General features: G+C 44.6%; 1 protein-coding gene and 1 non-coding gene across 4 annotated transcripts in view; one reads left to right on the top strand and one right to left on the bottom strand.

Moving 5' to 3' along the window:
• The window catches only part of LOC122565377 (interleukin-6 receptor subunit beta-like), a 111,681-nt gene that overhangs the window by 38,273 nt on the left and 54,943 nt on the right, over window positions 1–18,465 (bottom strand). For all 3 annotated transcript variants that reach the window (XM_087976014.1, XM_087976013.1, XM_043721289.2), the window contains one exon: window positions 1,152–1,284. In XM_087976014.1, coding sequence (XP_087832140.1) covers window positions 1,152–1,284 — 133 coding nt within the window. The remainder of the gene's footprint in view (window positions 1–1,151; window positions 1,285–18,465) is intronic.
• On the top strand, window positions 196–304 carry LOC122539225 (U6 spliceosomal RNA). Its single transcript, XR_006309004.1, has one exon. It is a non-coding gene; the product is annotated as a U6 spliceosomal RNA (small nuclear RNA).

Below are 18,465 nucleotides of genomic sequence, written 5' to 3' on the forward strand. Positions count from 1 at the left end.
TCATACAACACCAGGTTATAGTCCAACAGGTTTAATTGGAAGCACACTAGCTTTTGGAGCGCTGCTCCTGCATCAGGTGGTTGTCTGGGGGTGGGGTGGGGTGGGGGGGGAGGGTTGAATGTGTGTTCTAAGAACATTAGTTTGGAATTCCACTGACTTTACCATTACACCACTGTCTCTCTATAATCTGCATTTATGCTATAGCTTCGACAGCACATATACTAAAATTGGAACGATACAGAGAAAATTAGCATGGTCCCTGCGCAAGGAAGACATGCAAATTCGGGAAGCGTTCTATATTTTTTTAAGGGCGGCACGATGGCTCAGTGGTTAGCATTGCTGCCTCACAGGTTCGATTCCAGCCTCAGATGACTGCCTTTGTGGAGTTTGCACATTCTCCCTGTGTTTGCGTGGGTTTCCTCCCACAGTCCAAAGATGTGCAGTTCAGATGAATTGGCCATGTTAAATTGCCCATAGAGTGAGGTGCATTAGTCAAAGGGAAATGGGTCTGGGTGGGTTACTCCTCGGAGGATCGGTGTGGAGTTGTTCGGCTGAAGGGCCTGTTTCCACTGTAGGGAATCTAATCTAAATCTTAACCTGTGAGTGTTTGAGGATAATGTGACAGTTGCCATGATGGAAAAAGTATGGTTCATCTGTTTAAAAAAACCTAAACATCCAAAAATATGATTTAAAAGCAATTAATTTCATCATATCATTAATTAAATTTGTATTAGAAGTGACTATGTTTTTAACCAGACCATAGGGCTGCTCTCTCTTTAGAGAGAGATGACTGGTGGTGGTTTAATAAGGGTCACCACATCTGAAGCCAAGGGGAGAGGTTGAGGAGGAGCCCTTCATTATACCTAACGTCAGCCAGTGCTGGATCTGAATCCACGCTGTTGGCATCACTCTGCATCACAAACCAGCTGGGAATGGTTAGCTCAGTTGGCAGGACAGCCAGTTAGTGTGATTCCAATTTCCACGCCAGAAGGATTGTCATTCTCAACCTCTCCCCTTACCTGAGGCGTTCTGACCCTCAGGTTAAATAAACATGAATGGAGAATGGTTGATTTTGCTTTGGGTTTGAGAGGTTTCGTTATCAACATCCAATTTTGAAAGAACGATGGTAAAATCTGAATCTGATTACTCACTCTGATATATATAGTGTGAAGTTTGTTTCTAGATATGTTTCAGGTCCTGAATCCCAATTACAAATCATGCTTTGTGTCAAAAATGAAGTCCAGTGAGAGATACAGGATGAAAGGCGTGGCCTCACCGGAGGAACTGGAAGGAAAAGATGGAGATACATGCTGTTAGTATTGCATTAATGCATACACCACGCTACAGAAAGGCCTTCACTGGTCTAGCAGCATAGAATTGTTGCATGCTATTTAACCCATCACATCTGTGCTGGTCTCTGCAGAAACAATTCAGCCAGTCCCACTCCTCTGCCCCCACCCATGGATTTGCAAACTTTCTCTCTTCAGGAGTTTATCCAATTCCTATCTGAAGGCCACTAGTGAATCTGCCTCCTTCACACACCGAGGCAGTGCATTCTCAAGCCTAGCCACTCACCAGGCAAAAAGGTTTTTCCATATGTCATTATTGGTTATTTTGCCATTCACATTAAATGATTGTCTCCCAAGCTCTCAACCTTGCAATCAATGTCCATTGCTCCCTATCTACTCTGTGCAGAGCTCTCATGGTTTTGAAAACCTCTATTTTCTCGACTTCTATTTCATTTTTTCCAATCTATCCATGTAACTGAAGGCTCTGATCCCTGGAATCATTCTTCCAGCTGTTTTTGCATCCTCTCTGAAACCATCACATCCTTCATAAAATGTGACACCCAGCCTGGTCACCATACTCCTTTTAAGGTTGAAGCAATGCTTGATAAAGATTCGTCATAATTTCCTTGCTTTGTACACATGTCCACCTATTATTAAAGCCCAAGGTCATTTATGCTTTTTTATGCTTCTTAACCGATCTTCACACATTCAAAGATTTGTGCACATGTTATAATTTGTGTCCATGTATAATTAACTCATTAACTATTAACTTGTTTAGTCCATTGTACTGATCTCTTTCTGCAAACTTTTATATTGTCCAGGCAATGATGTGACTTTTTCTTCCCCTGAAGAATACTCATAGAATCGTGGGCGGCACAGTGGCACGGCAGTTAGCACTGCTGCCTCACAGTGCCAGAGATCCAGGTTCAATTCCTGCCTCAGGTGAATCTCTGTGTGGAGTTTGCACATTCTCCCCTTGTCTGCGTGGGTTTCCTCCGGGTGCTCCGGTTTCCTCCCACAATCCAAAAATGTGCAGGTTAGGTGAATTGGCCATGCTAAATTGCCCGTAGTGTTAGGTGAAGGGGTAAATGTAGGAAAATGGGTCTGGGTGGGTTACGCTTCGGAGGGTCAGTGTGAACTTGTTGGGCCGAAGAGCCTGTTTCCACATTATAAGTAATCTAAATCTAAAAGAATCATAGCGATGTACAGGACTGAGACTTCGGTCCAACACGTTCATGCCAACCAGATATCCCAAACTAATCTAGTGCCATTTGCCAGGACTTGCCCATATCCCTCTAAACCCTTCCTATTCACATACCCATCCAGAAGCCTTTTATTATAGTATAGTGTGGGCATTGGATGAGGATTTTCCCTTCATTGGCTAGATTTTGCTGGGTCAAGATTTCTCACCACACCTCCCATAATGCAGCAATCCTGGTCCACTTTCCCGGATTTGGATAATCGCAAATGCATGGAGGGTTCCTGGCATGACTCCTAGAGCCAGGAGAGCTCAAACAAAAAGAAAATCCCAAGCTTGTTACAAGAGAGTCAACCAGGCACTTAAACAATGGGAACCGCCATGCAATCACAGTCAAAGTCACTTGGGATCTCTGGGTAGGAGGGAAAGGGACTCCAAGGCCACTCACTCTTTTAAATGAAAACAACTTTTTCCTCTAAATTTGAAAATGTTGGAGTGGGGATGTTGCCAATTTGAGGTGCCTTCCCTCTCACATACCTGCCATGGTGGCTGCTTTCAAACTGGCCCTCAAGCTTTGGGAGCTTACGTGACTAACCTGATCATTAATTGGCTGTTCCAGTGAAGATCACTGTTACTCAGAATCTGGGCTTCTGACCCCATTTGAGATGAATGATCTGGACCTGGAGCGCACTGAAAACAATCCTGCCCATGCAAATGTGTGAGAATGGGAGGGCTGGCTGCGCAGAGGGGGAAACTTGCTGAAGATCCAGGCAGAAAGCACCTGTGGAGGAGCAGAAGAATGGGTGGCAGAAACAAATCCATCTCCCTTCTCCCAATGACACTCACACTGAGGTGCAGTTTCAGAGCCGGTGTCAGTCACTAGGAAATTGTAGGTCTCTTGAAGCTGATTTTAGCTCTATCTTTGCATTGCAGGAACAGCTGTTCCTTGGGCTTAAGAGACCGTAGAAGACAGGAGCAGGAGTAGGCCTTTTGACCTCTTGAATCTGCCCCACCATTCAATATAATCATGTTCAAAGTTTGTGAGAAGATTTGTAGCTCGGGTGCTCGTTGCTGTGGTTCTGTTCGCCGAGCTGGAAGTTTTTGTTGCAAACGATTCGTCCCCTGTCTAGGTGACATCCTCAGTGCTTGGGAGCCTCCTGTGAAGCGCTTCTGTGTTGTTTCCTCCGGCATTTATGGTGGCCTGTCCCTGCCGCTTCTGGTTGTCAGTTTCAGCTGTCCGCTGTAGTGGCCGGTATATTGGGTCCAGGTCTATGTGTTTGTTGATGGAGTTTGTGAATGAGTGCCAAGCTTCTAGGAATTCCCTGCCTGTTCTTTGTTTGGCTTGCCCTATAATGGTAGTGTTGTCCCAGTCAAATTCATGTTGCTTGTCGTCTGCGTGTGTGGCTACTAGGGATAGCTGGTCGTGTCATTTCGTAGCTAGTTGATGTTCGTGGATGCGGATCGTTAGCTGTTTTCCTGTTTGTCCTATATAGTGTTTTGTGCAGTCTTTGCATGGGATTTTGTACACTACGTTAGTTTTGCTCATGCTGGGTATCGGGTCCTTCGTTTTGGTGAGTTGTTGTCTGAGAGTGGCTGTTGGTTTGTGTGCTGTTATAAATCCTAGTGGTCGCAGTAGTTTGGCTGTCATTTCAGAGATGTTCTTGACGTATGGTAGTGTGGCTAGTCCTTTGGGTTGCGGCATGTCCTCGTTCTGTTGTCTCTCCCTTAGGCATCTGTTGATGAAATTGCGAGGATATCCGTTTTTTGCGAATACCTTGTATAGGTGTTCCTCTTCCTCTTTTTGCAGTTCCGGTGTGCTGCAGTATGTTGTGACCCTTTTGAACAGTGTCTTGATGCAACTTCGTTTGTGTGTATTGGGGTGGTTGCTTTCATCGTTCAGGACTTGGTCTGTGTGTGTGGCTTTCCTGTGTACCTTAGTGGTGAATTCTCCGTTTGGTGTTCTCTGTACCCTCACGTCTAGTAATGGGAGTTGGTTGTCCTTTTCTTCCTCTCTCGTGAATCGGATTCCTGTTAGTATGGAGTTGATGATCCGGTGTGTGTTCTCTATTTCCGTGTTTTTAATGATTACAAAGGTGTCATCCACATATCTGATCCAGAGTTTGGGTTGAATTTGTGGTAGGACTGTTTGTTCTAACCTTTGCATTACTGCTTCTGCTATGAGTCCCGAGATCGGTGAGCCCATGATGTTCCGTTGATTTGTTCGTATATCTGGTTGTTGAATGTGAAGTGTGTTGTGAGGCACAAGTCCAGTAGTTTAAGTATGCCGTCTTTGTTGATGGGTTCAACGTCCTGTTGTCTGTTATGTCTGTTCAGCAGGTTGGCTATTGTTTCTCTGGCTAGGGCTTTGTCAATAGACGTGAACAGTGCCGTTACGTCGAATGAGACCATGGTTTCTTCCTTGTCTATGTGTCCCATCAACAAAGACGGCATACTTAAACTACTGGACTTGTGCCTCACAACACACTTCACATTCAACAACCAGATATACGAACAAATCACCGGAACACCATGGGCTCACCCATCTCGGGACTCATAGCAGAAGCAGTAATGCAAAGGTTAGAACAAACAGTCTTACCACAAATTCAACCCAAACTCTGGGTCAGATACGTTGATGACACCTTTGTAATCATTAAAAACACGGAAATAGAGAACACACACCGGATCATCAACGCCACACTCACAGGAATCCGATTCACGAGAGAGGAAGAAAAGGACAACCAACTCCCATTACTAGACGTGAGGGTACAGAGAACACCAAACGGAGAATTCATCACTAAGGTACACAAGAAAGCCACACACACAGACCAAGTCCTGAAATATGAAAGCAACCACCCCAATACACACAAACGAAGTTGCATCAAGACACTGTTCAAAAGGGCAACAACACACTGCAGCACACCAGAACTGCAAAAAGAGGAAGAGGAACACCTATACAAGGTATTCGCAAAAAACGGATATCCTCGCAATTTCATCAACAGATGCCTAAGGGAGAGACAACAGAACGAGGACATGCCGCAACCCAAAGGACTAGCCACACTACCATACGTCAAGAACATCTCTGAAATGACAGCCAGACTACTGCGACCACTAGGCCTTATAACAGCACACAAACCAACAGCCACTCTCAGACAACAACTCACCAAAACGAAGGACCCGATACCCAGCATGAGCAAAACTAACGTAGTGTACAAAATCCCATGCAAGGACTGCACAAAACACTATATAGGACAAACAGGAAGACAGCTAACGATCCGCATCCACGAACATCAACTAGCCACGAAACGACACGACCAGCTATCCCTAGTAGCCACACACGCAGACATCAAGCAACATGAATTTGACTGGGACAACACTACCATTATAGGGCAAGCCAAACAAAGAACAGGCAGGGAATTCCTAGAAGCTTGGCACTCATCCACAAACTCCATCTACAAACACATAGACCTGGACCCAATATACCGGCCACTACAGCGGACAGCTGAAACTGACAACCAGAAGCGGCAGGGACAGGCCACTATAAATGCCGGAGGAAACAACACAGAAGCACTTCACAGGAGGCTCCCAAGCACTGAGGATGTCACCTAGACAGGGGACGAATCGTTTGCAACAAAAACTTCCAGCTCGGCGAACAGAACCACAGCAATATAATCATGGCTGATCACCAAGGTCAATACTCCAATGCCCCCCTCTCCCCATATCCCTTGATCCCTTAAGCCACAAGAGATTCATCTACTTCTTTCTTGAAAACCCATAATGTTTTGGGCTCAGCCACTTTTTGTGGCGGTGAATTCCACAAGCTCATCACTCTTTTGGTGAAGAAATCTCTCTTAATCCTCAGTCCTAAAAGGTTTACTTCTTATCCTTAAACTATGACTCCTCATTCTGGACTTCCTCACTATCGAGAACATCCTTTCTGCATTTGGTCTTATTATTTGTTTGAATATTATACATTTCTATAAGATCTCTTCTCATTCTTCTAAATTCCAATAAATACAATCTCATCCAAATTAATCTCTCCTCATACGTCAGTTCTGCCATCCCAGGAATCAATTTGGTAACTATTCGCTGTATTACCTCTACAGCAAGGATATCCTTCCACAAATAAGGAGGCCAAAACTGTACACATTATTCCAGGTGTGACCTCACCAATGCCCTGTGTAATTGCAGGAAGGCATCCTCATTCCTTTCACGATGAAGGCCAACATATTGTTTGCCTTCTTTACTGTCTGCTGTATCTGTATAGTTACCTGCAGTGGCTGGCACATGAGAACACCCATGTCTCATTGAACATCTCTTAGTTTGCAGCCATTATGACAATAATCAACCTTCCTAGTTTTGCTACTGAAGTAGATAAATGCGAGGTTATCCACATTATATGCGTTTGCCCACTCACTCAGATAATGCTGCTACCTTCCACAGGTGCCTCTGTGCTAGAATGCACAGTGAGCAAAGAAATCAAAAACAAGCCTTGAAAGACTGAGAACTGAAGTTCAATGAGCCTCTTGAGTCAGCGACACCAATTAATCAGATCATTTGTAGCTCAACTCCATTTCTGGACAAGTGCTCTGTGTCTCTTGAAAACCATTCCTAACAGGAATCGATTGATCTCAGACTTGACCTGGCTGACCTTCCACAATGATGGGGCTGAATAGGAACCTGGCCACCTCATGAGTAAGCTGACCATCTGCAATACCCCCAGATGTTTGTCACCCCCTAACTTGCGGCCACTGATGTGTTACTGAAGGGAGGGTGAAGCCTCCCCATCATGGCTCTCTGTTAAATTTATCAGCAATAGGCTCTTAGTGCTCTAGAGGTTTCTTGTGGCCAATCATGCTGATGGGGTCAGGGCTTCTATTTGCTGTCAAAGTATTGGAAGTTTCAAGGTATTTCATCTCCCTGTCGAGTGGTATTGATGTGGTGCTTGTGGACAAGACGTTTGAAGCTCTGATGTGAGAGAGGGGGTATTGAAGAAATCATGGCACTTCAGGATTTAAAGGCTTCTTAAACTGATAGCCGCTTCTGATTAAGAAACATTTTTTTCCTCTACATTTTGTCAGAATGCACAACTGTGCAATTTCCTGATGATTTCTTATCAGGTGTCTTTTTTTCGGAAAGTTTTCACAAAGATAGCATTGTATCTCCCATGCCTCACAGCGCCAGAGACTCGGGTTCAATTCCCGCCTCAGGCAACAGTCTGTGTGGAGTTTGCACATTCTCCCCGTGTCTGTGTGGGTTTCCTCAGGGTGCTCCGGTTTCCTCCCACAGTCCAAAAATGTGCAGGTTAGGTGAATTGGCCATGCTAAATTACCCGTAGTGTTAGGTGAAGGGGTTGCTCTTCGGAGGGTCGGTGTGGACTTGTTGGGCCAAAGGGCCTGTTTCCACACTATAAGTAATCTACAATCTACAATCATCAATATCTGCAAGACCTGCAGAGAATTGTGCTAACCAGCGCACCTTCAGTAAAATTGGATAATGTAAGATCTCACAAACATAATTTAGTGAAATGACTCGTTAACCTAAGTCTTAAAGTGGATTAATAAATGGTTACCTTGACATCAGAAAATCTCACCGTTCTAACATATAAAATTTATTTGGTAATACTCTAGTGTAGTACACTTCATATTCCAGTAGGTGGCAGTAATTGCCTAAATTTCATTCTATGTTTTTGATTTAATATTGTTCCAAGAAATTGAGGTTTTCATTCTCAAGATAACTTTGCTGCATTAATGGACTGCTCAATGAGATTTATATTGTTAATTCATACTATTATGATTGTTATGAGGTCAGCCAGGTGGACCTCATAGAATATGAGTTCCCTGATTTGGGCTATTAATCTGGTTCATTTAGGGAGCTCTGGCTGACAGATAAGAACAGGAATGTCAGACATTCTATTCATTTTGAGTGTTGGATCAGTGTCAAGGACTCTCTGTGTGTAAATAAAGGGTGACTCAGTGATGGGATACCGGCCTCTGTGGAATTATTTCACAGATATCAAATTTCGTTATTTAAACAGCTGCAAAATATTGACACAAATCATTTTGCCTTTAATTATGGGCAGATAATTAGCCACAGTTCGATTGATAAACCTGTCCATTCAAACCTTTCAAATATGTTGTTCCCTTTCCTTTTTGATCTTCGTGTTTTCTTTTCCCCTAATTATTTCAGTGTTTCAGCTTCAATAATGATAGGGACAATATTAGGAAACGTGTTGAACATATTGATTTTAACTTTTGAAAAATGCATTTACTTGCACAGAATTAAAATGAGGCCACAGTCTCACACTTACTATCTTGAGCAGATATTTTCAAATCAGAAGCAGCCATTATAGGAATCATATGGACTGTTGGGAACATGGAGTGTGCAGTGATTGGAACCAGGTGGACCTTGTTGAATATGAGGTCTGTGATTGAAGTTGTTAATCTGGGCCAATCAGGAAGCTCTGCGTGACCAATATAGACACGGGATGTCATTTCTCCCTCCAACTCTATTTTGATTTAGTCCCTACCCTCCCCTTCACTGTTTTGATCACACAGCACTGCCCTTTGATGTGAAGGGCAGTGTTTGTCACTGGCCACCCGGGTGTTTTCCTATCTTCCTGGTGGAGTTTGAATAAAGATTCGTGCACTTTGTGTCTTTCACTGTGTCTCACACCTGCGAACACAGCATGGGTGCTGGGGATAAAATAAGCACTACCGCACTTAGGTGGTAGTGTGGGGGTTAAATTTAAAAAATAAAAAAAGAGAAAAAAAAGGAAAAAAGAGAAAAAGAAAGAAAAACAAAGAAAAAAAAGAAAAATAAATAAACACGGGATGTCATTTCTCCCTCCAACTCTATTTTGATTTAGTCCCTACCCTCCCTTTCACTGTTTTGATCACACAGCACTACCCTTTGATGTGAAGGGCAGTGTTTGTCACTGGCCACCCGGGTGTTTTCCTATCTTCCTGGTGGTGGAATTTGAATAAAGATTTGTGCGCTTTGTGTCTTTCACTGTGTCTCACACCTGCACACACACACCATGGGTGCTGGGGAAAAAAAATAATAAGCACTACCGCACTTGGGTGGTAGTGTGGGGGTTAAAAGAAAAAAAAATACACAGGAGAAAAAAAATATATATATAACCATGGAATATCTTCAAAAAGAAGAAAAAAAAATTAAAGGTCTCCTTCAGAAAAAAAAATAAACATGGGATGGGGAGTGGAGTGCATAATGTCTCCCTCCAACTCTATTTTGATTTAGTCCCTACCCTCCCTTTCACTGTTTTGATCACATAGCACTGCCCTTTGATGTGAAGGGCAGTGTTTGTCACTGGCCACCCGGGTGTTTTCCTATCTTCCTGGTGGCGGAATTTGAATAAAGATTCGTGCACTTTGTGACTTTCACTGTGTCTCACACCTGCACACACACACCATGGGTGCTGAGGAAAAAATAAGCTCTACCGCACTTAGGTGGTAGTAAAAAAAAAGAAAAAAAGAGGAAAAAATAAAAAAATAAAAATAAACACGGGATGGGGAGTGGAGTGCATAATTTCTCCCTCCAACTCTATTTTGATTTAGTCCCTACCCTCCCCTTCACTGTTTTGATCACACAGCACTGCCCTTTGATGTGAAGGGCAGTGTTTGTCACTGGCCACCCGGGTGTTTTCCTATCTTCCTGGTGGTGGAAATTGAATAAAGATTCGCGCACTTTGTGTCTTAAAAAAAACACGGGATGGGGAGTGGAGTGCATAATTTCTCCCTCCAATTCTATTTTGATTTAGTCCCTACCCTCCCCTTCACTGTTTTGATCACACAGCACTGCCCTTTGATGTGAAGGGCAGTGTTTGTCACTGGCCACCCGGGTGTTTTCCTATCTTCCTGGTGGTGGAATTTGAATAAAGATTGGTGCACTTTGTGTCTTTCATTGTGTCTCACACCTGCACACACACACCATGGGTGCTGGGGAAAAAAAAATTAAAAAAAATATAACCAGATGATCCACCCCATGGGTGCTGGGGAAAAAATAAATAAAAAATAAAAAAACAAACAGGTGTGCTTGCCCTTTGAGGTGAAGGGCAGTGTTTGTCACTGGCCACCCGGGTGTTTGCCTATTGTGAGTGCAAAAAAAAAGAATAAAAAAACAGGTGTGCTTGCCCTTTGATGTGAAGGGCAGTGCTTGTCAAAAAAAAAATAAACACGGGATAGGGAGTGGAGTGCATAATTTCTCCCTCCAATTCTATTTTGATTTAGTCCCTACCCTCCCCTTCACTGTTTTGATCACAAAGCACTGCCCTTTGATGTGAAGGGCAGTGTTTGTCACTGGCCACCCGGGTGTTTTCCTATCTTCCTGGTGGTGGAATTTGAATAAAGGTCGGTGCACTTTGTGTCTTTCACTGTGTCTCACACCTGCACACACACACCATGGGTGCTGGGGAAAAAAAATAATAAGCACTACCGCACTTAGGTGGTAGTGTGGGGGTTAAAATAAAAGAAAAAAAAAGAAAAAAAATTAACAGGAGTGTGAAAAACAGGAGTGTGCTGCCCCTTGATGTGAAGGGCAGTGTTTGTCACTGGGAAAAAAAAATTAACAGGAGTGTGTTCACCCTGGAGTTGTTCAGGAAGAGAAAAAAAAATAAACACGGGATGAGCAGGGCAGCGGTAGATGTCCGGTACGTGGCCACCGCCATCCGACGCCTTAAAACGGCGGTGCTCGAACCCGACGTAGTGCACCAGTTGGAGGACGCTCAGGTGTGCAGTGGGATCCCGTCCGCACTCACCCCAGCCCGGACGGAATTTCACATTGGCCCCAAGGTCCCGTACTTCCCGCGGGAGCCTGTGCCCCACAACCTGAGCCGCCCCGGAATTTTAATTTTGTCCCTTTCAAAGATTTAAAAAGGAGGGTCCTGTATAGACTGCTGCTGCACTCCGTCCACCTCTTCTCCCTCAAACACCGTCCGGACACGCCTTGGCGTGCCCATTTGCCACCGGGCGGTGGGGATCCCCAGTGGAGGGCTCTCTATGCGGGAGTCCTCCCCCTTTCTCTCGGGGATCTGGGGTGGAGGGTGCTGCACGCAGCAGTCCCCTGCAACCGCAGGTTGCGGTGGTTCACGGACTCCCAGCCCAACTGCTTGTTCTGTGGCGCTGTGGAGTCCGTGGACCACGTGTATATTGGGTGTGGGCATTTGCACTCCCTTTTTGATTTTCTGAAAAACCTTCTCCTCTGTTTTTGGCTGCACTTCAGTCCCACGCTCCTGATCTTTGGGCACCCGGTACGGAGGAGGGAGGGCAGGTCTGAAGACCTCCTCGTGGGTCTGCTCCTGGGCCTGGCCAAACTGGCCATCAACAGGTCGAGGCAGCGGGCCGTGAGGGGGTCGTTAGGGCCGACTGCCTGCCCCTCTTCCGTGGTTACATTAGGGCCCGGGTGTCCTTGGAGAAGGAGTACGCGGTGTCCACCAACACCCTGGAGTTGTTCAGGGAGAGGTGGGCGCCACAGGGAGTGAAGTGCATCATTTCTCCCTCCAACTCTATTTTGATTTATTACCTACCCTCCTCTTCACTGTTTTGATCACACAGCACGGCCCTTTGATGTGAAGGGCAGTGTTTGTCACTGGCCACCCGGGTGTTTTCCTATCTTCCTGGTAGTGGAAATTGAATAAAAAATTTGTGCACTTTGTGTCTTTCACTGTGTCTCACACCTGCACACACACACCATGGGTGCTGGGGAAAAATAAACACTACTGCACTTAGGTGGTAGTGTGGGGGTTAAAAAAAAAGAAAAAAAAAGAGAAAAAAAAATAAACAGGAGTGTTTATTTCTCCAAAATAAAACACGGGATGTTTGTCACTGGCCACCTGGGTGTTTTCCTATCTTCCTGGTGGTGGAATTTGAATAAAGATTGGTGCACTTTGTGTCTTTCACTGTGCCTCACACCTGCACACACACACCATGGGTGCTGGGGAAAAAATAAGCACTACCGCACTTAGGCGGTAGTGTGGGGGTTAAATAAAAAAACAAGGAAAAAAAAGAAAAAAAAAGGAACCAGAGTGTTCCAACTGGTGTGGGGGTTAAAAAAAGAAAAAAAGAGAGAAAGGGGAAAAAAAACCCAGGAGTTAGCACTACCGCACTTAGGTGGTAGTGAGGGGGTTAAATTTAAAAAATAAATAAACACGGGATGATTGCCTGCCCCTCTTCTGCGGTTACATTAGAGCCCGGGTGTCCTTGGAGAAGGAGCACGCGGTGTCCACCAACACCCTGGAGTTGTTCAGGGAGAGGTGGGCGCCGCAGGGAGTGGAGTGCATCATTTCTCCCTCCAATTCTATTTTGATTTAGTCCCTACCCTCCCCTTCACTGTTTTGATCACACAGCACTGCCCTTTGATGTGAAGGGCAGTGTTTGTCACTGGCTACCCAGTAGATTCGCTGGGAGTGGAGTGCATTATCTCCCCCTCCAACTCTATATAAAAAAAAAATAAAAAAAATAAACACGGGATGCCACCGGGAGTGGAGTGCATTATTTCCCCCTCCAACTCTATTTTGATTTAATCCCTGCCCTCCCCTTCACTGTATGATCACACAGCATTGCCCTGTGATGTGAAGGACAGTGCTTGTCACTGGCCACTCGGGTGTTTTCGTATCTTCCTGATGGTGGAAATTGAATAAAGATTTGCGCACCTTGTGTCTCTCACTGTGTCTCACACCTGCACACACACACCATGGATGCTGGGGAAAAAATAAGCACTACCGCAGTTAGGCAGTAGTGTGGGGGTTAATAAAAAAATAAACAGGAGTGAAAAAAAAATATAAACACGGGATGCCACAGGGAGTGGAGTGCATTATTTCCCCCTCCAACTCTATTTTGATTTAATCCCTGCCCTCCCCTTCACTGTTTGACCACACAGCATTGCCCTTTTGCGAAGGGCACTGCTTGTCACTGGCCACTCGGGTGTTTTCCTTTCTTCTTGGTGGTGGAAATTGAATAAAGATTCGTGCACCTTGTGTCTCTCACTGTGTCTCACACCTGCACACACACACACCATGGGTGCTTAGGAAAAATAAGTACCACCGCAGTTAGGCGGTAGTGTGGGGGTTAATAAAAAAAAGAAAAGAAAAAAAAGAAAAGAAAAAAATAATAAACAGGAGTGTAGCACTGCCCTTTGGAAAAAAAAATAAATAGGAGATTGAAGGGCAGTGCTTGTCACTGGCCACTCGGGTGTTTTCCTATCTTCCTGGTGGTGGAAATTGAACAAAGATTTGTGCACTTTGTGTCTCTCACTGTGTCTCACACCTACCATGGGTGCTGGGGAAAAAAATAAGCACTACCGCAGTTAGGCAGTAGTGTAGGGGTTAAGTTTTACAACAGGAGCTCTTTTGATAAAAAAAACACGTGATGCCACAGGGAGTGGAGTGCATTATTTCCCCCTCCAACTCTATTTTGATTTAATCCCTGCCCTCCCCTTACTGTTTGATCACACAGCATTGCCCTTTTGTGAAGGGCACTGCTTGTCACTGGCCACTCGGGTGTTTTCCTGTCTTCCTGGTGGTGGAAATTGAATAAAGACTTGTGCACCTTGTGTCTCTCACTGTGTCTCACACCTACACACACACCATGGGTGCTGGGGATAAAATAAGCACTACCGCAGTTAGGCGGTAGTGTGGGGGTTAATAAAAAAAAATAAACAGGAGTGAAAAAAAACATATAAACACGGGATGCCGCAGTGAGTGGAGTGCATTATTTCCCCCTCCAACTCTATTTTGATTTAATCCCTACCCTCCCCTTCACTGTTTGATCACACAGCATTGCCCTTTGATGTGAAGGACAGTGCTTGTCACTGGCCATTCGGGTGTTTTCCTATCTTTCTGGTGGTGGAAATTAAATAAAGATTCATACACCTTGTGTCTCTCACTGTGTCTCACACCTGCACACACACAACATGGGTGCTGGGGAAAAATAAACACTACCGCAGTTAGGCGGGAGTGTGGGGGTAAGGGAAAAAAAAGAAAAAGAAAAAAATAAACACGGGATGCCGCAAGGAGTGGGGTGCATTATTTCCCTCCCCAACTTTACTTTGATTTAATCCCTGCCCTCCCCTTCACTGTTTGATCACACAGCATTGCCCTTTGATGTGAAGGGCAGTGCTTGTCACTGGCCACTCGGGTGTTTTCCTATCTTTCTGGTAGTGGAAATTGAATAAAGATTCGTGCACTTTGTGTCTCTCATTGTGTCTCATACCTGCACACACACAACATGGGTGCTGTGGAAAAAATAAGCACTTACCGCAGTTAGGTGCGAGTGTGGGGGTCAAATTTAAAAAAAGAAAATAAAATTTGATCACACAGCATTGCCTTTTGTGAAGGGCACTGCTTGTCACTGGCCATTGGGGTGTTTCCTTTCTTCCTGGTGGTGGAAATTGAATAAAGATTCGTACACCTTTTGTCTCTCACTGTGTCTCACTCCTGCACACACACAACATGGGTGCTGGGGAAAAAAATAAGCACTACCGCAGTTAGGTGGTAGTGTGGGGGTATAAACGAAAAGCAGGAGTTAAAAAAATATATAAACACGGGATGAGAGGTGGGCACCGTGGGGTGTGGAGTATTTTATTTCCCCCAGGGAAGAGGCATTGTCTATGTGTCCCATCCATGCTCCTTATGATTTTATGAAGCTCTATAAAGGTCACCCCTCAGCGTCTGATGCTCCAGGGAAAACAGCCCCAGCCTATTCAACCTCTCCCTATAGCTCAAATACTCCAATCTTGGCAACATCCTTGTAAATCTTTTCTGAACCCTTTCAAGTTTCACAACATCCTTTCTGTAGGAAGGAGACCAGAATTGCATGCAATATTCCAAAACCAATGTCCTGTAAAGCCGCAACATGACTTCCCGACTCCTGTACTCAATACTCTGACCAATAAAGGAAAGCATACCGAACACCTTCTTCACTATCCTATCTACCTGCGATTCTACTTTCAAGGAGCTATGAATCTGCACAACAAGGTCTCTTTGTTCAGTAACACTCCCCAGGACCTTACCATTAAGTGTGTAAGTCTTGTTAAGATTTGCTTTCCCAAAATGCAGCACCTCACATTTATCTACGTTAAACTCCAGCTGCCACATCTCAGCCCATTGGCCCATCTGATCAAGGTCCGTTGTAATCTGAGGTAACCTTCTTCACTGTCCACTATACTTCCAATTTTGGTGTCATCTGCAAACTTACTAACTATACCTCGTTTGCTCACATCCAAATCATTTATATACATGACGAGCAGTAGTGGACCCTGCACCAATCCTTGTGGCACTCCACTGATCACAGGTCTCCAGTCTGAAAAACAACCCTTCATGACCACCCTCTGTCTTCTACCTTTGAGCCTGTTCTGTATCCAAATGGCTAGTTCTCCCTGTATTCCATGAGTCTAACTTGGCTAACCAATTGCCCATGGGGAACCTTGTCGAACGCCTTACTGAAATCCATTTAGATTACATCCACTGCTCTGTCCTCATCAATCCTCTTTGTTACTTCAAAAAACTCAATCAAGTTTGTGAGACATGATTTCCCACGCACAAAGCCATGTTGACTATCCCGAATCAGTCCTTGCCTTTCCAATTATATGTACATCCTGTCCCTCAGGATTCCCTCCAACAACATGCCCACCACCGATGTCAGGCTCACTGGTCTATAGTTCCCTGATTTGTCCTTACCACCTTTCCTAAACACTGGCACCACGTTAGCCAACCTCCAGTCTTCCAGCACCTCACCTGTGACTATTGATGATACAAATATCTCAGTAAGAGGCCCAGCAATCACTTTCCTAGCTTTCCACAGAGTTCTTGGGTACACCTGATCAGGAACTGGGGACTTATCCACTTTTATGTGTTTCAAAACATCCAGCACTTCCTCCTCTGTAATATGGACATTTTTCAAAATGTCACCATCTATTTCCCTACATTCTATACCTTGCCTGTCCTTTTCCACAGTAAACATGGATGCAAAATACTCATTTAGTATCTCCCCCATCTTCTGTGGCTCCACACAAAGGCCACCTTGCTGATCTCTGAGAGGCCATATTCTCTCCCTAGTTACCCTTTTGTCCTTAATGTATTTGTAAAACCCCTTTGGATTCTCCTTAACTCTCTTTGCCAAAGCTATCTCATGTCCCCTTTTTGCCCTCCTGATTTCCCTCTTAAGTATATTCCTACTGCCTTCATACTCTTCTAAGTATTAACTAGATCGGTAATGTCTATACCTGATACATGGTTCCTTCTTTTTCTTCATCAAACCCTCAATTTCTTTAGTCATCCAACATTCCCGACACCTACCAGCCTTTCCTTTCACCCTGACAGGAATATACTTTCTCTGGACTCTCGTTATCTTATTTCTGAAGGCTTCCCATTTCCAAGCCGTCCCTTTACCTGCGAACATCTGCCCCCAGTCAGCTTTTGACAGTTCTTGCCTAATACCGTCAAAATTAGCCTTTCTCCAATTTAGAATTTCAACTTTTAGTTCTGGTCTATCCTTTTCCATCACTATTTTAAAACTAATAGAATTATGGTCGCTGGCCCCAAAGTGCTCCCCCACTGACACCTAAGTCACCTGCTCTGTCTTATTTCCCAAGAGTAGGTCAATTTCTGCACCTTCTCCAGTAGGTACATCCACATACTGAATCAGAAAATTTTCTTTACAAATTCCTCTCCATCTAAACCCTTAACACTATGGCAGTCCCAGTTTATGTTTGGAAAGTTAAAATCCCCTACCATAACCACCCTATTATTCTTACAGATAGCTGAGATCTCCTTACAAATTTGTTTCTCAATTTCCCACTGACTATTTGGGGGTCTACAATACAGTCCCAATAAGGCGATCATCCCTTTCTTATTTCTCAGTTCCACCCAAATAACTTCCCTGGATGTATTTCTGGGAATATCCTCCCTTAGCACAGCTGTAGTGCTGTCCCTTGTCAAAAACGTCACTCCCCCTTCTCTCTTGCCTCCCTTTCTGTACTTCCTGTAGCATTTGTATCCTGGAACATTAAGCTGCCAGTCCTGTCCATCCCTGAGCCACATTTAATTAATTGCTATGATAACCTCATCCCATGTTCCTAACCATGCCCTGAGTTCATCTGCCTTCCCTGTTAGGTCTCTTGCATTGAAATAAATGCAGTTTCATTTATCAGTCCTGCCTTGTTCTCTGCTTTGTCCCTGCCTATCCTGACTGTATCACTCGCTTCTTGTCTCAACTGTACCAGTCTCAGATTGATGTCTTTCCTCACTATCTCCCTGGGTCCCACCACCCCACCTTACTCATTTAAATCCTCCTGAGCAGCTCTCGCAAACCTCCCTGCCAGTATATTAGTCCCCTTCCAATTCAGGTGCAATCCGTCCTTCTTGTACAGGTCACTTCTACCCCAGAAGAGATTCCAATGATCCAAAAATGTGAATCCTTCTCCCATACACCAGCTCCTCGGCCATGCATTCATCTGCTCTATCCTCCTATTCCTACCCTCACTAGCTCGCAGCACTGGGAGTAATCCCAATATTACTACTCTCGAAGATCTCCCTTTTAAATTCCTGCCTAACTCTCTAAATTCTCCCGTCAGAATCTCATCCTATTCCCTTCCCATGTCATTGGTTCCAATGTGTACAATTACCTCCTGCTGGTCCCTCTCTCCCTTGAGAACATTCTGCACCCTCTCTGAGATATCTTTGATCCAGGCACTAGGGAGGCAACACATAATTCTGATTTTTTGCTGCTGGCCACAGAAACGTCTGTCTGTGCCTCAGACTAGAGAGTCCCCTTACACAATTGATCTCTTGGAACCTGACATACCCCTCATTGCATTCGAGCCAATCACGATACCAGAAACTTGGCTGTTCATGCTACATTCCCCTGAGAATCCATCACTCTCTACATTTTCCAAACTAGCATACTTGTTTGAAATGGGGATAGCCACGGAAGACTCCTGCACTACCTGCCTACCTCTCTTACCTTT

Source organism: Chiloscyllium plagiosum, unplaced genomic scaffold (assembly GCF_037043375.1).
Source record: "Chiloscyllium plagiosum isolate Xiang-an unplaced genomic scaffold, Cpla_swu_hap1 HiC_scaffold_28, whole genome shotgun sequence".
In the NCBI taxonomy this organism is placed as follows: domain Eukaryota; kingdom Metazoa; phylum Chordata; class Chondrichthyes; order Orectolobiformes; family Hemiscylliidae; genus Chiloscyllium; species Chiloscyllium plagiosum.